The sequence below is a fragment of the Taeniopygia guttata genome, chromosome 2 (genome assembly GCF_048771995.1).
Source record: "Taeniopygia guttata chromosome 2, bTaeGut7.mat, whole genome shotgun sequence".
Lineage (NCBI taxonomy): Eukaryota > Metazoa > Chordata > Aves > Passeriformes > Estrildidae > Taeniopygia > Taeniopygia guttata.
In genome coordinates, this window is record NC_133026.1 from 17,423,529 (window position 1) to 17,443,027 (window position 19,499).

At 38.0% G+C, this 19,499-nt stretch overlaps 1 protein-coding gene across 4 annotated transcripts; it reads right to left on the reverse strand.

Annotated features, from left to right (window-relative positions):
• Positions 1-2,036: 2,036 nt before the first annotated feature.
• On the reverse strand, positions 2,037-19,490 carry THNSL1 (threonine synthase like 1). 4 transcript variants are annotated; one of them, XM_030264489.4, is made up of 3 exons: positions 19,387-19,490; positions 17,771-17,862; positions 2,037-17,494 (listed from the first exon to the last, which is right to left on the reverse strand). In XM_030264489.4, exon 3 carries the CDS (start codon positions 17,202-17,204, stop codon positions 14,979-14,981), a length of 2,226 nt encoding a protein of 741 aa, XP_030120349.4. In that variant the 5' UTR covers positions 17,205-17,494; positions 17,771-17,862; positions 19,387-19,490; the 3' UTR covers positions 2,037-14,978. The 4 variants fall into 4 exon arrangements, with proteins under 4 accessions (XP_030120349.4, XP_072781521.1, XP_072781522.1 ...); XM_072925420.1 differs by having other exon boundaries at positions 17,771-17,857; positions 19,387-19,451; XM_072925421.1 differs by lacking the exon at positions 17,771-17,862 and having other exon boundaries at positions 19,387-19,477.
• Positions 19,491-19,499: the final 9 nt, after the last annotated feature.

Sequence of the window (19,499 nt, forward strand, 5' to 3'; positions counted from 1 at the left end):
AGCAGTTTCTACATAGCAGAAGCTCACAGTGTGACTAGGAAGCCTTTTATTCCTGAGCACCTTTGTCTCTTTCTGGTGTACAACATTCTACTTCTCCAGGTTCCCAAGTGATTTAACCATGTGGGCAGTTTAGTTCATTGGATGTATTTTTATACTTTGTCTATATCTAATTCACACTTTGTAGCTTTGGAGACCTCTCAATAGTATGCTGTCTCACTGCAACTTTGGAGTTAACATTAATGGGGTTTTTGTTGTATAGAAAATCATCCAAGTACAAAGTTCATAGGCTAGATTGAGGTAATCTAGCTATTTATCTTTCTTTGTAATAAATAGCTTTCAACATTATTGTAATTTTTTTCCAGATAAAACAAACTCCTTTTTACAGCTTTTTCCCGTTTGTTTTTTGCCTAATTATCAACCTAATGAAGAAACTTCCATTTATTCGCAGCCATTGTACTCGCATCTGAAATTTTGCCAAAAGGTCTAGAAAGCTATTGCACTTCCGTTGTACACCATAACATTAATATCTCCAAATAATTCCCCTACATTAATGAGTTATGAACTTCCTTCTTAACATTACAACCACTTCCCTGTCTTCTGTCTCTGCCCCTTGGTTGATTCTCTATCACTTGTTATTCCTCTCTTTAGTTAAGAATACACTGAAGGAATTCCTTAACCACTTTAAGTACAAAATTGTATCTCTAATTTCTTTGAATGTTACTATTTTCCAATCTTTAAGGTTTTTCTTTAAATGTCAGTTGGCAAATAGCAGGCATTGTTCATGCAATTGAAGCTGCAGCTGAAATCCACACAATATGGATATAATTAAAAATTGATTGGTATTGGTATTGATTGGTCTGATTGCAACTAGTGAAGTAGATACAACTTCCACTATATGCCTAAATGGATACTCTAACAAAATCAGACATAAATCCCAAATCTAGTCCTCAGAACTGACATTTCAGGGAAAGCTAATCTGCCAAACATTTTATGTTAGCATCTTCATTTAAAAATAAAAAAAATAAAACAATCAACAAATAACAAACCCAACCAAACAAAAACCCCTCAGATTAAAACATATGGAATCAAGGTGTACTTTCAGTCCAATTTAAATTGCCCAGGTCATCTGTTTTGTCCAGAGCCCTTCTGCTTGCTAAACTACCTGGCATCAGAAGTGAGATGAAGAGACTGGCATCAAGAAACACAGTGCTGGTGGAAAGGGGCCTAGTCTAAAGGGCATGAAAGACAAGGAGATGCAGGATCTCCACTTTGGTCTGAGGAATTGCAGAGCAATGCCAGAAGCCACACAAGCATTTCTTCCATGTCCAGACCAAGTGAAAACCAACAGAAGTTCAGTAAGGCTGCATATCAATAGGCCATCTATACAAATAGTACATCCAAACATGAAGCCTATAAAGGCTACTCCCAAACTGACACTCCCAAAATGAGATGATTTCTTTAATCAGAAGGATCTGAAGGCAGCAGAGAGACTGCCATGTATAAATGTAGTGTGCTTCTGGAGACAGCTGGTGGCTTTGGCTGTGACAGCAAGGTCGGGAACCTCTGCCAGGGCCCACAGTGACTGGCAACTGCTGTGAATGGAAACCAGAGTTATTTTCACCTGGCTTGTATAAGCAATAGTGCAGAGCATTTTGGGTCCCCAGTCCCTATCCTACCCCAGACACACATATCAGGGCTGAGAATGTTGTTTTTGCTCCTTCAGCCCTGATACCAAGCTTGGCACCTGTGTGGGTGGCCAGAGGGCTGGCTGGTCACTGCAGCCGCTCCAGGGCCACCACACCATGCCAGTGTGGATATTGGGGTCAAGAGCAGTGAGAGAACAGTACCACATGCCAAGTGTGCCTTGGGGACTGTATGATTCACAGAATGAAATGAGAACAGTAAAAGGTACCAAGAAGCACTTTTGACCAGAGGCTGATTATGGAAGCATCCTTCAGACAGGTCAGGAAGGAGCTGATGAGATGAGGGTCCATATGGAAAAGGAAAAGGAAGAAGGGAAAGAAGAGAAAAGCATATTAAGTGGTTTCTCTTGTCTTTTATTGGTGTTGCACACTTTATATTTAATAAGAAATATCTTTAATTCATGTCAAAATACCCCAGTAAATCATTGCAAGTCCTCACAGTTGCAGAGATGCCATTTTCTAAGCCTTTGCTTTCTCCGTTGGATTTTTAGATTCCATGTCAGTATTTGTCCCCAGTCCCCAAGACAGTTACCAGCTCAGCACACTCAGTTCTGCTTGTTTTTACTCTTCTTATCTTGCACAGTTTCAGTTTACAGACTCTCAGAGCTCAGTGACATCTTCCTCAGTGACAGTGAACCAAAGTCAGGCAACGAAGCTGCACAAAACCAGCCAAGGGTCAAGGCCAGCTGGAGACGTGGGCTGCAGAAGCCCTGAACCTGACAGCACAGCTCAGGGAAGTAGTGTGGTCCCTCTGTGACTTCAAAGTGGCTTTGAGTAGGAAGGACAACAGATCCCATCTGAATGTGATGATGCAGCAAACTGGTACCCACAGGGATCTCTTTCTTCACAGGGATGCACATCTCTTTCAACACATTATCTGAGATGCACCAGTCAAGATGGCTCATTGATCCAGCAAGCATGATATGCCATGCACACAAGCTGAAATACATATGCAATCTGTAGGCATCTACATTATATATACATGTGCATATATATAAAATCATACCATTTCAGATAGATTTCTAAACCATAAATCTTCATTCCATGTAAAACACAATTTTTGAATAAAAAGTTTAAATAAAATTTTAAATTCTTTCTTTGTCTTTTAGCTAAGAATTATTGGCAGACAAGTAGAATCACTCCTCTCAGCCCCACCCCCCCTCCAAAAAGCTGTTTCCCTGGTACCTACCCTCACTGCAGCAGGCTTTTACACAAATCTCTCAAGAAAACCACAGCTCCACTTCTATAGTAAGATATTAAGGCTAGGAAGCCTTAGTCACGGCCATGGTTAAAGGAATTGTTTAAAGGGTCAGATTTTCAATCTTGGACTTTAATTTGCAGACACTCAGCAGAATTGTGTCCACCTTCTGAGTATTCATTGGATCTGTTTTTTGCTGCTCTTTCCACCCATTTTTTACTTTCTACATAGTGAAGTCTGATTTTAAAACTTTTGTGTCATTCATTTATGAATTTGGGTAGGAGTAAGGTGGAGGGAAAAAAACCAGCATCCCCTAATCAATTTGAAATCTTGCAAAAATCACCACTTTCAAGCTTTCTGAGAAAGATATAAACTTATCAAATATCCTCACACTCATACATACATACACCTCTTCTCCTCTTAAGTAAAGTTATAATAACAAAATCATGTCTTCTGGTTTTCCTTTCCTGAAAATTGCTGCATATATACACTTCTCCTTACAGTCAGAACTCATGGCAGTTTTTAAAATTCTTCTGAAAAAGTACAGTAACAACACAGTGTCACAACACAGAATGACAACACAGTTTACAGAATTTCAGCATGAACATTTCAAAGGGCACCTGATTCCAAAAGGGAAATAAAACTCTTGATTTGCATTCCAAGTACCAGGCTGAAAGGAACTTAATTACATTAACCACAAAATGCTTATTACAAGATTATTTTTAAATTCTGGTATTTTGAGTTGTAATATACAGAGAAATTTATCCTACAAAGACTGATTTTAAAATGTCCCATGAAAAGGCTTACAGAATTAAGAAACAGTTATGCTAAAATGGCTTTATGATAATAGGTGACAGTGAAGAATATGAGTGCTTAACAGAGACATCTGCTTTGCAAACAAAAAAAATTACTGAAGTGGTCTCAATGACACTCCAAATGTTGCCTATTTCATCTGTCTATCCTCTAAAACTAGATCTACACACAGCATCAGCCCTAACAATATTTAATACAGCTATCAAAAAAGGAAAAAAGGAAAGGCAATGTACAGTGGGGAATTTAGGAACGCAGGACTGGGCAATTGTTCCTGGGGAACTGGAGACAAATGCATCATAGAATTGCTTTCATAAGCTCATCAAAATACTTCTTAAATTAAAGTGATAGAAAACTCACTGGAGGAGAGTTAAGGGACACTGAAGGTTAAAGAGACCAATTTTTGTCTTTTTGGTCCTCACCCACACAGCCACAGTAGCCATAAGGCACAATAACTCATCAGTTGCTCAGCTGCACAATTACTTTTAAGCTGTTCCATTTAAATGTAAGCTGATTCATGAAGCAGATCATGCAATTAATACAAGAGGAAAAAACCTCACAAATGAAGATGATTCCTTCTGCTGCCCCTGAACTGACCGAAGAGCCACCACCATGGGGGTGGGAGATCCACTCTTCACCCCGAGGCTTAGCACAATAAGCTAAGTTCTCACAGAAGGCAAATTTTATTTTGGACAGATTTTTTTAAAAGTGATTTATATTTATTCCATCAGCTGTCAGCTGTGCATTGCAGCAGTGAGTTAAAATTTGATATTGGGAGATCTTAGTTTGTGAAGTAGTTTTCAACTAGCTTTTATACTGGCTCTATACAGTGCTGAAAAGCTCACTTTGCACTCAATGTCTTCTGGCTCAACTTCATCACTCTGCATTTTGAACAGGAGTTGACTGAGTATTAGGTTTGATTTGTCTTTACTAAAAGTAATTCTAGTGTCAGGCCAAAGTAATACAGTGAATAACTCTGTTTTGCACTCAGATCCTTCTGAGAAGGAAGGGACCTGGACTTATAACTATTTATTTTCACAGTAATAAATGCATAAGAAAGCAAGAACTTTACTGTCAGTGACCTAGGAGCACAAAGAACAAGGTGTTTGCAATTCAGGTACTGCACACTTCCTGGAATCAGGACTTAAAAGCTAGATTTAACAGTTTGAAAATGTAACGTCTTTTTACCTTTTGTAAAGGAAGTAAGAACAGTTTTTCCATTTTCAGAAATCATCAGTGTATCATTAGCACCCAATATAAATTCAGAGAATCCAGCATATATTTTTGATAACAGATAAAGTAAAATAATACAATTTGGAAGTACATTAAATATTTAAGTATCTGATAAGTTTCTCAAATGTGTAGTTGTAGATTTTTGAGACTGAGGAAGTGAAAGGGAGAGACTGAAAGAGATTATGTGACTAACTTAGGGAAGCAAACTTTGACCCTTTGTCTTCCACCAATTTAAAATCCACATGAAAGTACTTGATAAATCTAACATTTTTAATAGGCAGACCTGGTCATCTGTTGAAGGTAAACAATTCCAAATTTCCTTTGGAGAACAATCATTCCAGAAAAATCTTTCATCAAAAAATGTTAGCCAGAGTGATAAATCACTTAGAACAATAAAATCACCTGCATGAGCAAACACAGCTTCTGTCAGTAATTGTGCTTCCTTGCCCTAGGCATAAGTTTGTTACATATGGGAAGTGATAATACTTGTGGCTACAGTTCCCAATATCACATTTTCCTTTCCCAGTTCACACTTATAGGTATGCTTATCCAGCAGCAGTTACATAAGATGCAATTCCAAACATTTATAATCCACCTCTTGCAAACAATGAGCTGCAGCAAATTAGCCCCTGATGTGCTTTGTACTATCAAAGCAATTTGCAGATCCATCATGAAGTATCAGGACTATTTGTCTGCAATCAGTACAGCTTGTTTTTTTCTGACAGTGTTACCTGCAAGTGCCGGCTTATGTGAACTTACAGTCGCTATCATGTAACTGAGACACTCTTAGGCAAATGGACAATTCGGACTAATTTCTTTCCCCCATTTCTGGGAGTTGGAGTACATATCCATCTGATCCAACATCATGAGATGTCCCAGAAGCAACATCAGCAATGCTCCAGACTACTGATTTCTCCTGGTGATGTCCATCACACTCTACACATTACAGCATTTTTGGGGACCCTGAGCCCTGCCATTACCTTGACTAACCTGTTTCCTTACATAGCTGTGTACAGTTCTATCTACAGACCATAAACCCTTTCCACATGGCAGCCACCAGAGCAGAGAATGTTTCTTTCCATTTTGGTTTTTTTTGTATATTTGTTTTTTTCTATATTTAATGTTGCCCTCATTTATTCACCTAGTGCTATGCCTAACTACTATAAAAAAAATTCAGTGTGTAGCTTAACTTGAAAGGCAACAACAACATATCATTTACTTCCTCATTAACACTTCATAATTATTATATATAACTTTTTTTGTCAGTCCATTTCCACATCCTGGAAATAGTAATTTTCACCACATTTCTTTAAAATTTGCAGCATGTGGGAGATGTTCAGACCCTCAAATTTTACTGACAGTCAGCATGACATACTACCAACTCGGAAGGTTTGCCTCTACAGTTCTTGTTGCCAGATTCAACCAGCAAGTAGGTTCTACCAGCTTGATCATTCTGAAAGTGGGGGTTTTCTGACTGACAATTGCTTTCAGTGAACAGGAATTCATACTCTGTTTTGCAGAGCCATCTTTGAGGATAATAGAGGTACAGCAGAATGTTAGGAAAAAGAATATCTGCTTAATGTCAAAACGGTGCCCACTAACCCAGCAAAGACTGTCATTAGTGTCAGCCGTGGTGCAGCTGCTGCTCTGTCCTTTCAGCTGCGTTAAGTGAGAGGAACCAAACCCAGAGGTCTGAGGTATCAGTAGGGGTTAGCACATGGAGCAGAGGGATTAGCAGGAAATGTACATACACATTAGAAAAGATTCAACAGAAGTTTTGCTACCACAAAACAATAAATCAAAAACCAAATAACTCATATTCCTTTCTGTTGACTCAAAATAGGCTTGGAAAAGATTCCACAATTTACATTGGATTACAGTTTCAGCAGAAACTTTAGGTTATACCTTTTTTTTTTTTGCAAACAAAAATGCAAGTAGGGCACCAGCTAGAAAGGAGATATAAATGATCAGCTAAGGTCTGATCTTACAGAATCAGCAAAAAAAGCAAAGATCAGGACTTTAACCATGGGGCAGAAAAGTATAATATGCACATCCCTGCTATATAAAATCTAGTGCACTTGTATCGGTTTAGCAGGTTGTATTACATTCCCTTCATGCTTGTATTCAAAGAAAAAGAGTAACAAGGTATTTGAATTTACCATATAAAGACTATAAGAAACTGAAAACTATATAAAGCCTGAAGGAAAGCAGAGCTGCCCGCTGGCTCAGTTATCAACCTGGATGACAGGCATATGAAAATAAGTAATTGTAATTGTAACATTAAACTATGAAAAATCCTCCCCTGCAGAGCAAGACATAATTGTTGACATGTTCATTTTCCCCATGAACACTATTATTGCCCTTCCTTAACCCAGACCTCACTCCAAGCTCCATATGCCTCATCCTGTTCAAAACACCAAACACTGGGGTTTGCGTACAAGACCATGGTATTATTTGTGCTCTTGGTTTAATGAATTTTTAAACTATTATTTTAGACTCTTTCACTAAAGCAAAATTGAGTCCAGCTTTACAGTTGAAAAGTCTCTAGTAGCATATAATGCCATGAATGAATGTGTTGTTTTGTAACCTGGAACCATCACATATTTCTGGATACTCCACAGATCAATGAGTATTAACCTAATTATCATTAAAGTTTCTTAAATTTCTCTTAATTACCCTTTATAAAAATGAAAACATAAAAAGCTCATATAATGTGCTTATGACTGCCTCTCACTTAGAGCTCTTCCAAAACTGCAAGAAATGACCATGTCTATCAGACTCCTGTTAGGAATGCCACCTTGTGGATAAAAGCTGTATGAAACAATTCCACATAAATGTCACTAAAATTTTTACTCGTAAAAAACTGGTTTTGCAGAAATAAGCCACTCTTGTGGTGTTTCAAAACTGCATTGAATTCTTTTATTAACCTTTCTGGTAGAAAAATACTATGAGTATGGTTCATCTGCATAAAATGCTAATTAATTATGCAGGGACCACTGGTTTCATTAGTAGAGGGGATGCATTTATTAGCATTTTAAACAGAACCAGATTGCCACAGATACTTAGAAAACAAATCCACTACAGGCCTGCTCTATTTAGATATAATTTAGTGAATTCGTTTAATGAAAAAAATACATTTAAATCAAAATATATTGCTAGAGTAGAACCCATGAGTACATTTTACCTTCTCCAAGCTTTAATTGGTATATAAAAGTTCAAGTTTAACTATAAAAAGGAACCACTGGATTTTTCAATTTGTCATATAAGTCTTATTATGAAAATGAATTGAAAATGGCCACTGGATTGCAAGTTCCTTGTAAAAGCCGAGAAAAAAGTGGCCAAAAAGCATCTAATAAATTTCAAAAGATCTCCAACTTTTAAAACCTTGAGAAAATAAATAAAATTAGCTACATTCAATAAAGCTGACATTTACACAGACACTTTCCTCCTGTGCTGTTCACCTCATTTACATAATGAAAGTATATATAGCCCAAACCATCATAAGGCATATTGTATAATGAAATTTAAAACTAATGAGCCATATCCTAATAGCCATGAGTCAAGTCAGGGTATGCATTAGTAGTCCATTTGCAATTCTCTAGAGACAGCAAGAACAAGGCTAAACATATCCAGTAGCCTATTTTGCTCTGTGTACTGATCACACCACAGCAGAACAGAAATTAGTTCATAATCTCTATCTCTCAAACCTCTGTGAAATGCTGTTCATGCTTTTGTTAAAGGCAAGTTACTCCTGGGGCAGCCAAACACAACTTGTGACTGTTTGGTTTGACCTTTTGTGTAACATGGGTCTGACTTGTCTGAATTAGTCCTCTTTCTATCAAATCACATTTCTTCAGGAAATCATCTAATATGTCCAGACTAGGGATGCCTTTACTGTTCTGTTATATATTTTATCTCTTTTTGTAACATGTCCTTCTGCTTAGACTTGCCGGATCACTCTTTCTCTGCTAGGTGGAATGGCTCTTTATTATCAATTTTTCTCTGAAGATAGTTTGTCTAGGCTGATTCTTTTTTCATTAAACTAAGATTTTCTCGTTTCTGAGACTCTCATGCCAGTGCTTCTTTTTAATACTTTTATTGCCGTCATGACTCTTTTCTGTCCAGCTTCCCAGCATTACTAAAAATTGTGACTACTGAAATTGGGCATAATATTCTTCCAAAAGGTTACACCAAAGCAAATTACAGACAGCAGTATTTCTTCCCTGGCAGTATTCCCATTTCTAACCTCTGGTCCTTTTGGCACTGGTCCTTTTGGCCACAAGGCATGCTGAAAATTCATACTCAGTTGAGAATGCACATCATCTCCAGACACTATTCAAAGTCAGCAGCATTTCCTGCCACAAATAGTTTAGCTTGCTAAGTATGTTCAAACCTCTATTCTCCAAAAAAAACCAGGTCTGCTTTAGGCCAGAGTAAAATGCAAATTGCTTACAGCTCCTAACCAAGCAATTAATCTTGCTCTGATTAAGTGGCTCCTTAGTATTTAAGTTTTGTGGCATCTGTAGATTTGGACAGTGATTAGTTTATTTCCTCCTATGTTCTTAATAAACTCATGGTTAAGAGCCAAATCCTGTGTGAACTCACATAACAAATCTGTTCGTCTTCCCTTTCCAATTTGCATGTTGAGTTCTTTCAGGTTTGACTCAATTATTGTCATGATGAATTTTAAATCTGGAAGTGATACCCTCCATATTTATATAACAATAACTCTTTAAAATAAAAGAAACTATTTAAAAATTGAAGTCTATTCAAATACCAGTGACAAAATATTTAAATAAAATGCTAGAGTAACAATTCCTGTGCTATGTAACTGATTTTGTGAAACTTGAGATACACTTTTTATGAAAAATGTGTTCCTGTGTTGTGCAAGGAAAACATTGTGGATGTTCTCCTTGGCTAAAATTTATATCATACACAAGCAAGTAAATCAAGTGTTATCTTAATTCCACTGAATAATTTTCCTATGCTGCCAAGAAAGAGACCAGACAGCATCTTAAACACTTATCAGGAAATAAAGTCTTCTCAAGTAAAATGAGCAAACAGCTTAGGTCTTGGTCCACACTGAGAGATCTTTGAAAGTTTTAGCCAAGATGGAGAGCAAGACCAAGACAGTTGTCTTTTAGATTGCTACGTTCTGAAAAAATCTGAAGCAACAGCTTCCCGGGTCTGATAGGCAAGCTGAGCACATTTGAAACCGCTGTGAAAAAACACAGTGACATTTAAATCCTCCTTAAGCTGCTAATACATGTTCAGAATCAATGGCCCATTCACATTAATTCACTGACATCAACTGCTCATTGTGGTTTCAACCATTCAAGTAATTTTTAAGCCCATGATCCTGAAATGATATTAGAAGTGTACCAAAGTTGCTCCATATCAGCTAACAGACAATCTCTCCACTGAACTAGACATGAATAAGGAACATTAAACTGTCAGAGATTTCCTTTTCCATACTAATCCTCAGAATACAGGCTTTCCGTGTAGCGCTGGACAAGTATGTGGTGCAATGCAAACAGAGTATTTAGACATTTGTTATTTTTGATCTGTGTTTTCTTTTTTATACATACTTCCTTCCAGTGATGCACATTATCTCACTAAAATCTTAGTCTCAGCAAAGTGAATTACTATATTATCACTAAATATACCCCTAACTTTCAAGGAAACACAGGATGGAACACATCTTTCAAGACTTAAGAATATCTTAATCGACTCTGAAACCACTGAAACTCTGAAACCACTACTTTTAGTGGATTTTCTTTTTAGTAGATTGGTAGGAATTCACAAACATACTTGCAAAAAAAGTGCTACAGTGCTATATAAATCCTGCAGTGTTTATTTAGAAAAAATTACAGTGGATACAAATGAGTAATGTGTATTCCAGGTATGCCAAGTATGATATACTTAATAGCAATATCTGTTCTTGATGTCCTTGAAAGCAAAGCTGACTTTTTGAACAACAAGGATCTGCCCTGTAGAGTTCCATTAGATAAAATATCTCATCACCTCAAAACTGTAAACAGCAATTCTTTTTATATCATAAAATACTAAGAAAACAGAATTATCTTCTGATGTTCTATTCATCCTTTATATGTCTCCTCCCTGAGAAGAAGAGCTGTGACTAAAGGCAAGTAATGAGCACCTGGTACATCTGTAAACAAAACACAGTATTTTCCACATAAATGTTCTTATAATAAAAAGTGTAAATATAGACGTTGTATTTCTCCTTACATTTGTTAAATTTGTCCCTGAGGTTTTTCAGGTAGTAGGAAGTGTTCAGCAAAGATTTATCTATACAGAAGAGTAACAGCCTAACTAAAGCCATGCTATTACTCTAGGTCAACAAAGGGAGTGGAAATGTGTAGATCTGCACGCTCATACGTTCTGTCAACCTGGATTTTATTAATTGATTCTGCTAGACAAATAGGAGCAAACTGTGTATCAGCAAACCTAAATGGCTTAAATACTGCTAACCAGCACAATATAGATTTGCTTTTCTGTACCACTGGCACACTACTTTGCCTGAAGAAGTTAATAGAAAATAATGTATGACAGCATTCAGTGTGCAGTGTCTGCACACTGAACACACAAAACCAAAAAAAGGGCACTTATTCCCAGTCTTTAATGCCTTTTGAATCTTTCATAATACTGACAGTGGGGAAAACAAGGACCATAACAGTAGCACAAGATTTGCTGAGCCACAGTGTATTGCTGACACTAAGAAAATCTGGGCTAGGAAGAAAGGAGGATTGCTTCCCTCACTATACTATGTACCCACAGCCAGCTATTCTGAGCATGCTGGAAATTTTTTTTCCTTTGCTACAGGCCCTGCAGGACAGAAGACTACATCACAGATACCAGAACACGGCATTAGCACCAGCTCACAAATACTGTGTACATCCAGGATCACAACACTACTGCAGCATTTTAAAATGTTCATTACTAGGATCCACAAGCAGATGTAGTGCAGGAAAATAGTTTATTGAAGTTAAGAAAGTCCAAAAATTAATTATTTTTGAAAATTAGTAAATACTACATCGTAAAAGCCTTTACATTCTGAGAAATCTATTAATATTATATGTGCTCATTAACCACTGCCCTTAGACACTGTAAGTCCACATTAAAAGCCCTTACCTAAGTACAAGTGCTTATTTTTTTACTTACTTGGTTTATAGCAACTGCTATAATGGGTCATGTGATAGGAAAACAGCAACTAGAAATTCAAACAATGCTTGGGTTACTGCCACGAACTATAAAATAATTTAGTCATGCCAAAATAAATTCCCTGCTAGTTTAGTTCTGACTAGTTTATCTAACGCTGAGTTGTCTCAGAGTAGGATATTGACTTCTAGTCTTATCTTGTCTAAGATAAGACTAGAATCTTGTTTAGATAAGACTAAATCTTGTTCATGATCTCAGCTCTTCCCTTTCAGGTACTTTCTACAAAAACAAGCTCTTCTTTGAGGATATTTCTATAAAGTATTGTAACAGTTTGTGACAAACTGCCCTGTGATGCATTAAGCCCCATGGAACCAAGTACTGCAGGATTTCCACTGAGTCCTTATGCTGAAACCAAGCCCTGTCCCAGTACTTCAATCCAGGCAGTTTGGTTTGTTTGGTTTGGGGTTTTTATTTTCAAGATTTAGAATTCTGGTTTTGTACTGAGCACGTCCAGAAAAAGCATTACATTTTTCCACTTGGAATTACTGTAAGAATCAGATTGAAACATACAGAAATACAAGGTGGATGCTCACTTAACACTGATACAAACAGTGCTTCTTTCTTTGCAATATGCTTATGCAACTTTTTCTTACAGGACTTGCTTTTTTTTAAAATTACTTAATCATGGTCTTTCCCAGGTTGTATTTGGAAAATGATGAAAATTCCCCTGCCCTATGAGGACGCTGAATGAGTTAGATATTTTCATACTACAGGAGGCTTAGTGGGCACTTCAGCACAGTTGTCCAATACTTCAGTGGTGGTTAGGAAGAGATTGGAGGCTCTCTATTCACAAGGAGTCATATGGAGATAACAAGGGGGAAGCTGAACCAGGAGAATGCTCATTTTGGTACAAGAGAGAAATTTTTACAGTGAGAACACTCAGTCACTGGAACAATATCCCCAGGGATGCGGAAGGGTCTCCATTGCTGTAAGTTTTTAAAATATAACCATAGAGGGTGCTAGACAATCTCATCTAGGCTCAACTTGTCACAAAAGGTTGGCCCAGACCATGTTTTTAGGTCACTTCCAACCCGGTCTGTTCACAATTCCATAAAAATAAAAAGTTATTTTTCAAATTTACTGAAGAAATAGTGAATAAGGTTTGAGCAAAGAACTAGAAAGGTCCTAAAAAAGTATCTAAAAATGGGGGAAATCTAGAAAGCTACTGTGTCAAACCCATGTTCTCAGCTACATTTAATGATACTGTATACATATTCACTGTGGCAAAGACACATCCTGCTTGGAACTTTTACCTTATGCTGGAAGAAATTACAATTCTTTAAAAGAGTTTGCTAGATGGTTTGCTAGATGGTGACTTGTTCACTTCTATTGTGGCAAAAAGTACAAGCAGGCACACAGAGGAAGCTGTTGGATACAACAACAGTTCAAAGCCCCAAGTGAGTCTTGACATGTAGGAAATGTTGCCTATGGAAGAGGCAAGAAAAATGTTATAAATTACCAGTATACTTGAATCTTAGTAGGAAACACAACTTCTCATAGCTATATGTCCTTACATCTTAAGACTCTTAGCTCTTTAACTGCATGCCATTCAAACCTTTCAATATATCATTTTACCATTTCTCATAGTATGAAATGTAGTTTATGTCCTTGCAAAATATAATCTTCAATTAGCAGAATACATTTGTCCATAACCACATGATCTCCTAGGACAATCCAGTCTAATTTTTCTTCAGAAAAAAAAATCAACACCAAAGAGCCTGTCATTAGGAAAACCACACAGATGTATTTTGGGTTACATAATGAACACTTCTGATGCTATCACACTGGAATTCATCTTTCACTTTCCTTGATGAGATGCCAAGTAATTTGGGAAGCTTCTTTCTTACATTAATTCATGCAAAGCATGAATAGAATATAACATCAAGGAAATTAACTTAAGAAAAATATGAAAACATAAGTAATTAGAACAAGAAAAGCTATATGATCTCAAAGATAAAACAAAAAATATAGGTAAATAAATGGTGAAGTCTGGTTCTTATTTAAGAAGACAGCTGTTACCACTATCAGATTCTTCTATAGTACTAAAAAAAGATTCTAAATTTGAAAGTTCAAATAAAAACCATCTAAAAAAGAGACTACAAGACACTGGAGGAAGAGTCACACCTCAAATATATTGCAAATATTCAAATAGGTATTCTATCTGACACAGGAAAATATTTGGGGGAAAAAGGGTGTTAAAATGACTAGTTTTTTTTTTTTTACTTAGACACTGGCAACACAATACATAAAAAACATTATACAAGAAGGTAATATATAAAAAAATTCAATGGTTCAAGGATTAACAATACAAGGATATTTTAATCTTTGTAGTGAAATCAACCCTCATTACTACCATATGAACACCAGTATATTATTATTTTTCAGTGCCCTAAGTGAAATGAGTTAAAGTTTAATTAAACATCCACTGACCAAAGGTTCACATCATTGTTGGAACAAAACCAGAGCTATTAGTTCCAGAAAGGTCAGAATTCACTGTCTCCTTTTGTTGAGGATGCTTCAGGCTTGTGAAGGAAACAGCACTGCCAAGGAAAGCCAGCAGTGCTGGCATCTCTACTGTGTATGATTTGCAAAGCAGTATTCCAGTTTTTTACACTCTCAATTCACATCCTTTCACCACCACTAGAAATCTCACACATGTTACTTACAAACACTGTTGAAAGCTTGACAACTGAATATAAAACTGTGAGATATGCTGTGAACTGATGAATGATGGCTTTAGTAAAGCATGCAGCTTGTTAAGAACGTATTGCAATTGTGGACATTGAATGCGTTGCTCAAAAAACTTTCATGAAATGATTTTGAATTAAGGTTTCTATATGGGACATCAGCACACTTATATCAGCAGCACAGACCTGGTGATCCCCATTTCCTGTCTTCTTCAGGGTCTCCAATAGGCCCCAGTGGATTGGAGGCAGAGCGCTGTAAGAACTCAGCAAGTGAAGCTGACTTAATGGATTCTGATTTATTTCTGCAATCCTCAAGGCCCTCAAGATAGCAGGTGCAAACTTAGAATAATGAGCTGTAGATGAAATAATAATTGGACAAGTTCTATCTTGTAATCGATCTGCAACTACTTTAGCAACAGCTGTGTGTGTATCCAAAATATATCCTGTAGTACTGTACACAGAGTGAATAGCAGCCAGACAGTCCTCATCAGAGCACCAGCCAGCCACTAAGTCCTGCTGAAGCTTTCCAAGTAGATCTTTCCGCAGCTGGAAGTGGCCCTGATTTTCCAGCTGATTAAATAATTGTGTCACCAGTTGTCCATCTTCATTACCAATCAGGTGTAAGTATCGCTCAAGATTGGAGGACTTCAAAATATCTACTGCTGGTGAAAAACTGGAAATTAATTTTCTTCCCCTCAAGTCATAAACACCTGTTCTTATGAATTCAGTCAAAACATTGTTTTCATTGGAAGCACAAATACATTTCCTAATAGGAATTCCCATCATTTTAGCATAGAAAGCAGCTAACATGTTGCCAAAGTTTCCCGTAGGAATGCAAATATCTACAGGGCTTCCAAAAGAAATAATACCTTGATGAATGAGATCAAGGTATGCAGAGGCATGATAAACTATCTGAGGAAGCAGTCGTGCCCAGTTTATGGAGTTTGCTGCAGCTAAAGCTGTTCCATATTCTACTGTAAGAAAGCCAGTAAAATCAGAATTAGTAAAGATTTGCTTTATAGCTGTCTGGCAAAAATCAAAATCTGATTTGACACCCACGGACCAAGCATTTTCCTTCTGACAGCCAATCATTTGTGATTTTTGAATTGGGCTTACTCCATCCTCAGGAAAAAAATTGACCAGAGCAATTCTCTGTTTATCAGCATCATGGAGACGACTAAAGCCGTCTAGAACAGCACTCCCTGTGTCCCCCGAAGTAGCTACCAGAATCAAGTAATTGCAGCTTCTGGGAATGCAGTAGGCAAACAAATGTGGCATCAACTGTAATGCAAAATCTTTAAATGATGCTGTTGGTCCATGAAATAACTCAAGAAGGAACTGATTACCTGCCAGATGCCTAACTGGGGCAACTTTAGAACAACTAAAGTTTTCTCCATAAGCAGTTTCAATAATTTCTGCCAGCTTAGAAGCAGGAATATCAGCAGGATGTATGCATTTTTCTAGTATCACCTGGGCTCTTTCAATGTAAGTTGCTTCTATCAGACCTTGCCATTCTTCAGCAGTGAATTTTGGAAGCCCTCTCTCAGGAACAAAGAGTCCTCCATCAAGGGCTAAGCCCTGAATAACAACATCACTGAAATATAATTTGTGAGAGTCTTCTTCTGTACTCCTTGCAGTACTACTAGACCTCGTTGAAATGAAAGTTTCCAGTTCTGAGTCTTGGTATCTCTTCACAGCATCAAGTACCTTTTCTGCTACAACCTCTGCTGCAACATCCCCTCCACAAAGAACACGGATGTCAAACCACCTTTTGTAGAACTGCTTCCTAAACTGAAGTATGTCTTTGAGAGAAATACCAGGAGACAGGCCCACTATACGATCCATTTGCTTTGATTTCAGCCTCCTCATAATGACTGTTGTGGGCACATCCAGATACACAACTATTCCATTTTTCTTTATGTGCTGCATGCCAGCAGCATGCATTGGATTGGACCCACTAAGGGAAATTACACTTCCAGATGCCGAGAACTTCAACAGGGCTTTTCCTTCTTCCTCTAAAAATTCCTCATAACCAACGTCCTGCAGTTTTTCTGACACACTCATATTCCAGGTTGTTTCAAGGACATCATCATCTATGTCTATGACAGGGCAATCCAGTTTCTGACCCACTATTCTCCCAGTCGTTGTTTTCCCAGCACCTGGAGGTCCCATCAGGATAATATTTTTCTTTCCAAGAAGAGAATGACTTGAGAACCATGACTTCCATATCTGTGCAAATGCAACAGGTCTTGAAAGCATCAGTTTTAAACACATGCTAGAAAGACTGTTTTGGGTTATTAGTCTTAAAGGCTGATACTGAAAAATGTGAAACATCTTCTGATGAGTTATTGTGGGTTTTTTCCAAGACAACTTGACAATCCACTTAATTGCTTCAGAAAGAAAACAAAACACAAAAAAACCCCCAAACAAACAGTAACTAGTCTTCAGCGAATATCTAAGAAAAAGTCCTCAAAGATATAAAATTCAGAACAAGACTTAAAACATAAATCCAGCTATAACCTCATCAGTGCCAATGGGGCATTTTTCAGAGTAAGACTCATTCCCCTCTCTTGCATAGTTCCAGCTTGTTTCCACTGACAATCCAACTTCAAAACATCCATGTCCTGAAGGTAAAAAAAGACATCTGAACCTAATACTATAATATTGCTTTCAAATAATATTGCTTATAGGAATTAAAAAACAATTACTTTTTCTTCTAGAAGATTTGCTTTTAACTACACATTTATAAGTAAAAATTAACTTGATTACCTTCTTGTAATCAAAATGTTAACAAAATATGCATTTGTCCCACCTCCCAAGAAAACTCTGATTTAAAAAAAAAATATTTCTTTCTAAATAAAAGCAAATGCAAGACCCACTTAAATACACAGATAACTCACAGTCTTGTGCAACAGCAAGGCTGGATGAGTTGCATTCAAATCTCTTCTGAAGGGATGGAAACCAAGTAAGGGATTTTTCAAGAACTCCTATACTGGAATTGTATTGAATGTAATTTGAGGATAGAGAGAGGAGGAGACACAGACAGACAAACAGACAGAAATCATGAGGACTCTTTTAACAAAAAAAGTAACTGAGAAGGATGGATTTCCAACAAAGTAAGAAACTCCCAACATTGTGCTTTGTTTACTTAGAGAAAAAAACACCAATATCAGCACTAATTGGAGCACATGATTTGTCTGTGATGTTTAGAGCAAAAGAGGAAAGACTCAAAATTTCCCTAAAACTGTGAGGGGGCTGGGGGAAGAGCAAATGCTCTTCTATGCAAAGTTGAGCTTGCAAACAGTAAATTTCTGTGTTTGCAACGAGTGCTGTGACCTGGAGGATACGCTGTCATTACAAGGCATAGATCGGAGTAAAGATGGGCATATAATGCTATCCAGGGTTTTTTCTTCAATTCTTTTAAAGTATAAGGGGATCATCCTGTGTAGGTACAATATAAGGGGTTTATAAATCTTTAATAAAAAAAGAGTTTTAGAAACCCTTATAAACACTTAATAAAAGGAAAAACAAACTGCAAAGAGAATTTGTAATATCCAGTATTGCTCTAAAAGTGTACTGCAATAGTAAGTACTCTACTGTGTATATAAATATGTATATTTTCCTTTTAGGGACAGAAAGAGATCTTCATATTAAACTTGCATGACATAAAGAAGTTATGTTCAGGAGTAAATAAGCCCAAAACCAGTATATTTTAGTGACTTTATTTCTTGAATGTAAGAACCACTTCAAGCAGTGTGTGTGTGAACTAAGGGAGTGAAAACCACACCAAGCACAGAGTCCAGGCTGCCATGTCCTGCTCCACTACAGGTTAACTTTGAGCTGCAGTCAGTTGGTGTGCATTACTCAGATAATGGGTGCAACATCTGGACTGCCTTCAGAATTTAGGCCATATGTATTGTTTAAAATCAACTTGAGTTTTGCACTCACCCACATAAAGCACATGTACATAGAAAGCTGCAAACACTGAACACAACCCATTTCTTTGAAATTATTTTTTGTCCACTAGCAAAACTTCAACAGTAAAAACTGTCAAATGATCCACCCACCCCACTTTAGATATAACCTCCATGCCAAAAGGGTGGGGTTGTTGCAGCAGAGCATACCCATACCTCCAGTCACATTTTGCTTTGGCTATTCAGCTCGACATGGACATGGACAGCACCTAAGCATCTTTAGCCGTGACCCACAAGGTTAACAACCACTGCCGGTGACAGCGCTCTAGTGAAAAGTGGGCCTTGTTACTTGGAGAGACACGAGAGCAGCCCCCGCACCCAGCTCCTTCAGCGGCTCCCTGAGGGAGTCAAAGCGCGGATGGGAGGAGGCGGGGAGCCGGACGGACCGCACCCACCCAGTCGGCCGGCAGTGCTGCGGGCTGCCACCTCCGTTCACCTCACCCTGCCCTGTCCTGCCCTGCCCTGTCCTGTCCCGTTAACCCGGTCCCGGTCCCGCTCCCACCGCCGCCCCCCGGCGCCCCCAGCGCGGCGCGCGCACGTACCGGCGGGGGCGGGGGCCGCTGCCACAGCACCGCGCACGCGCAGTCCCACGGCCCGACGCGCCCCGCCTCCCCCCGCGCCGCGCGGTACCCGCGGCAGCTGCGCCTGCGCGCTG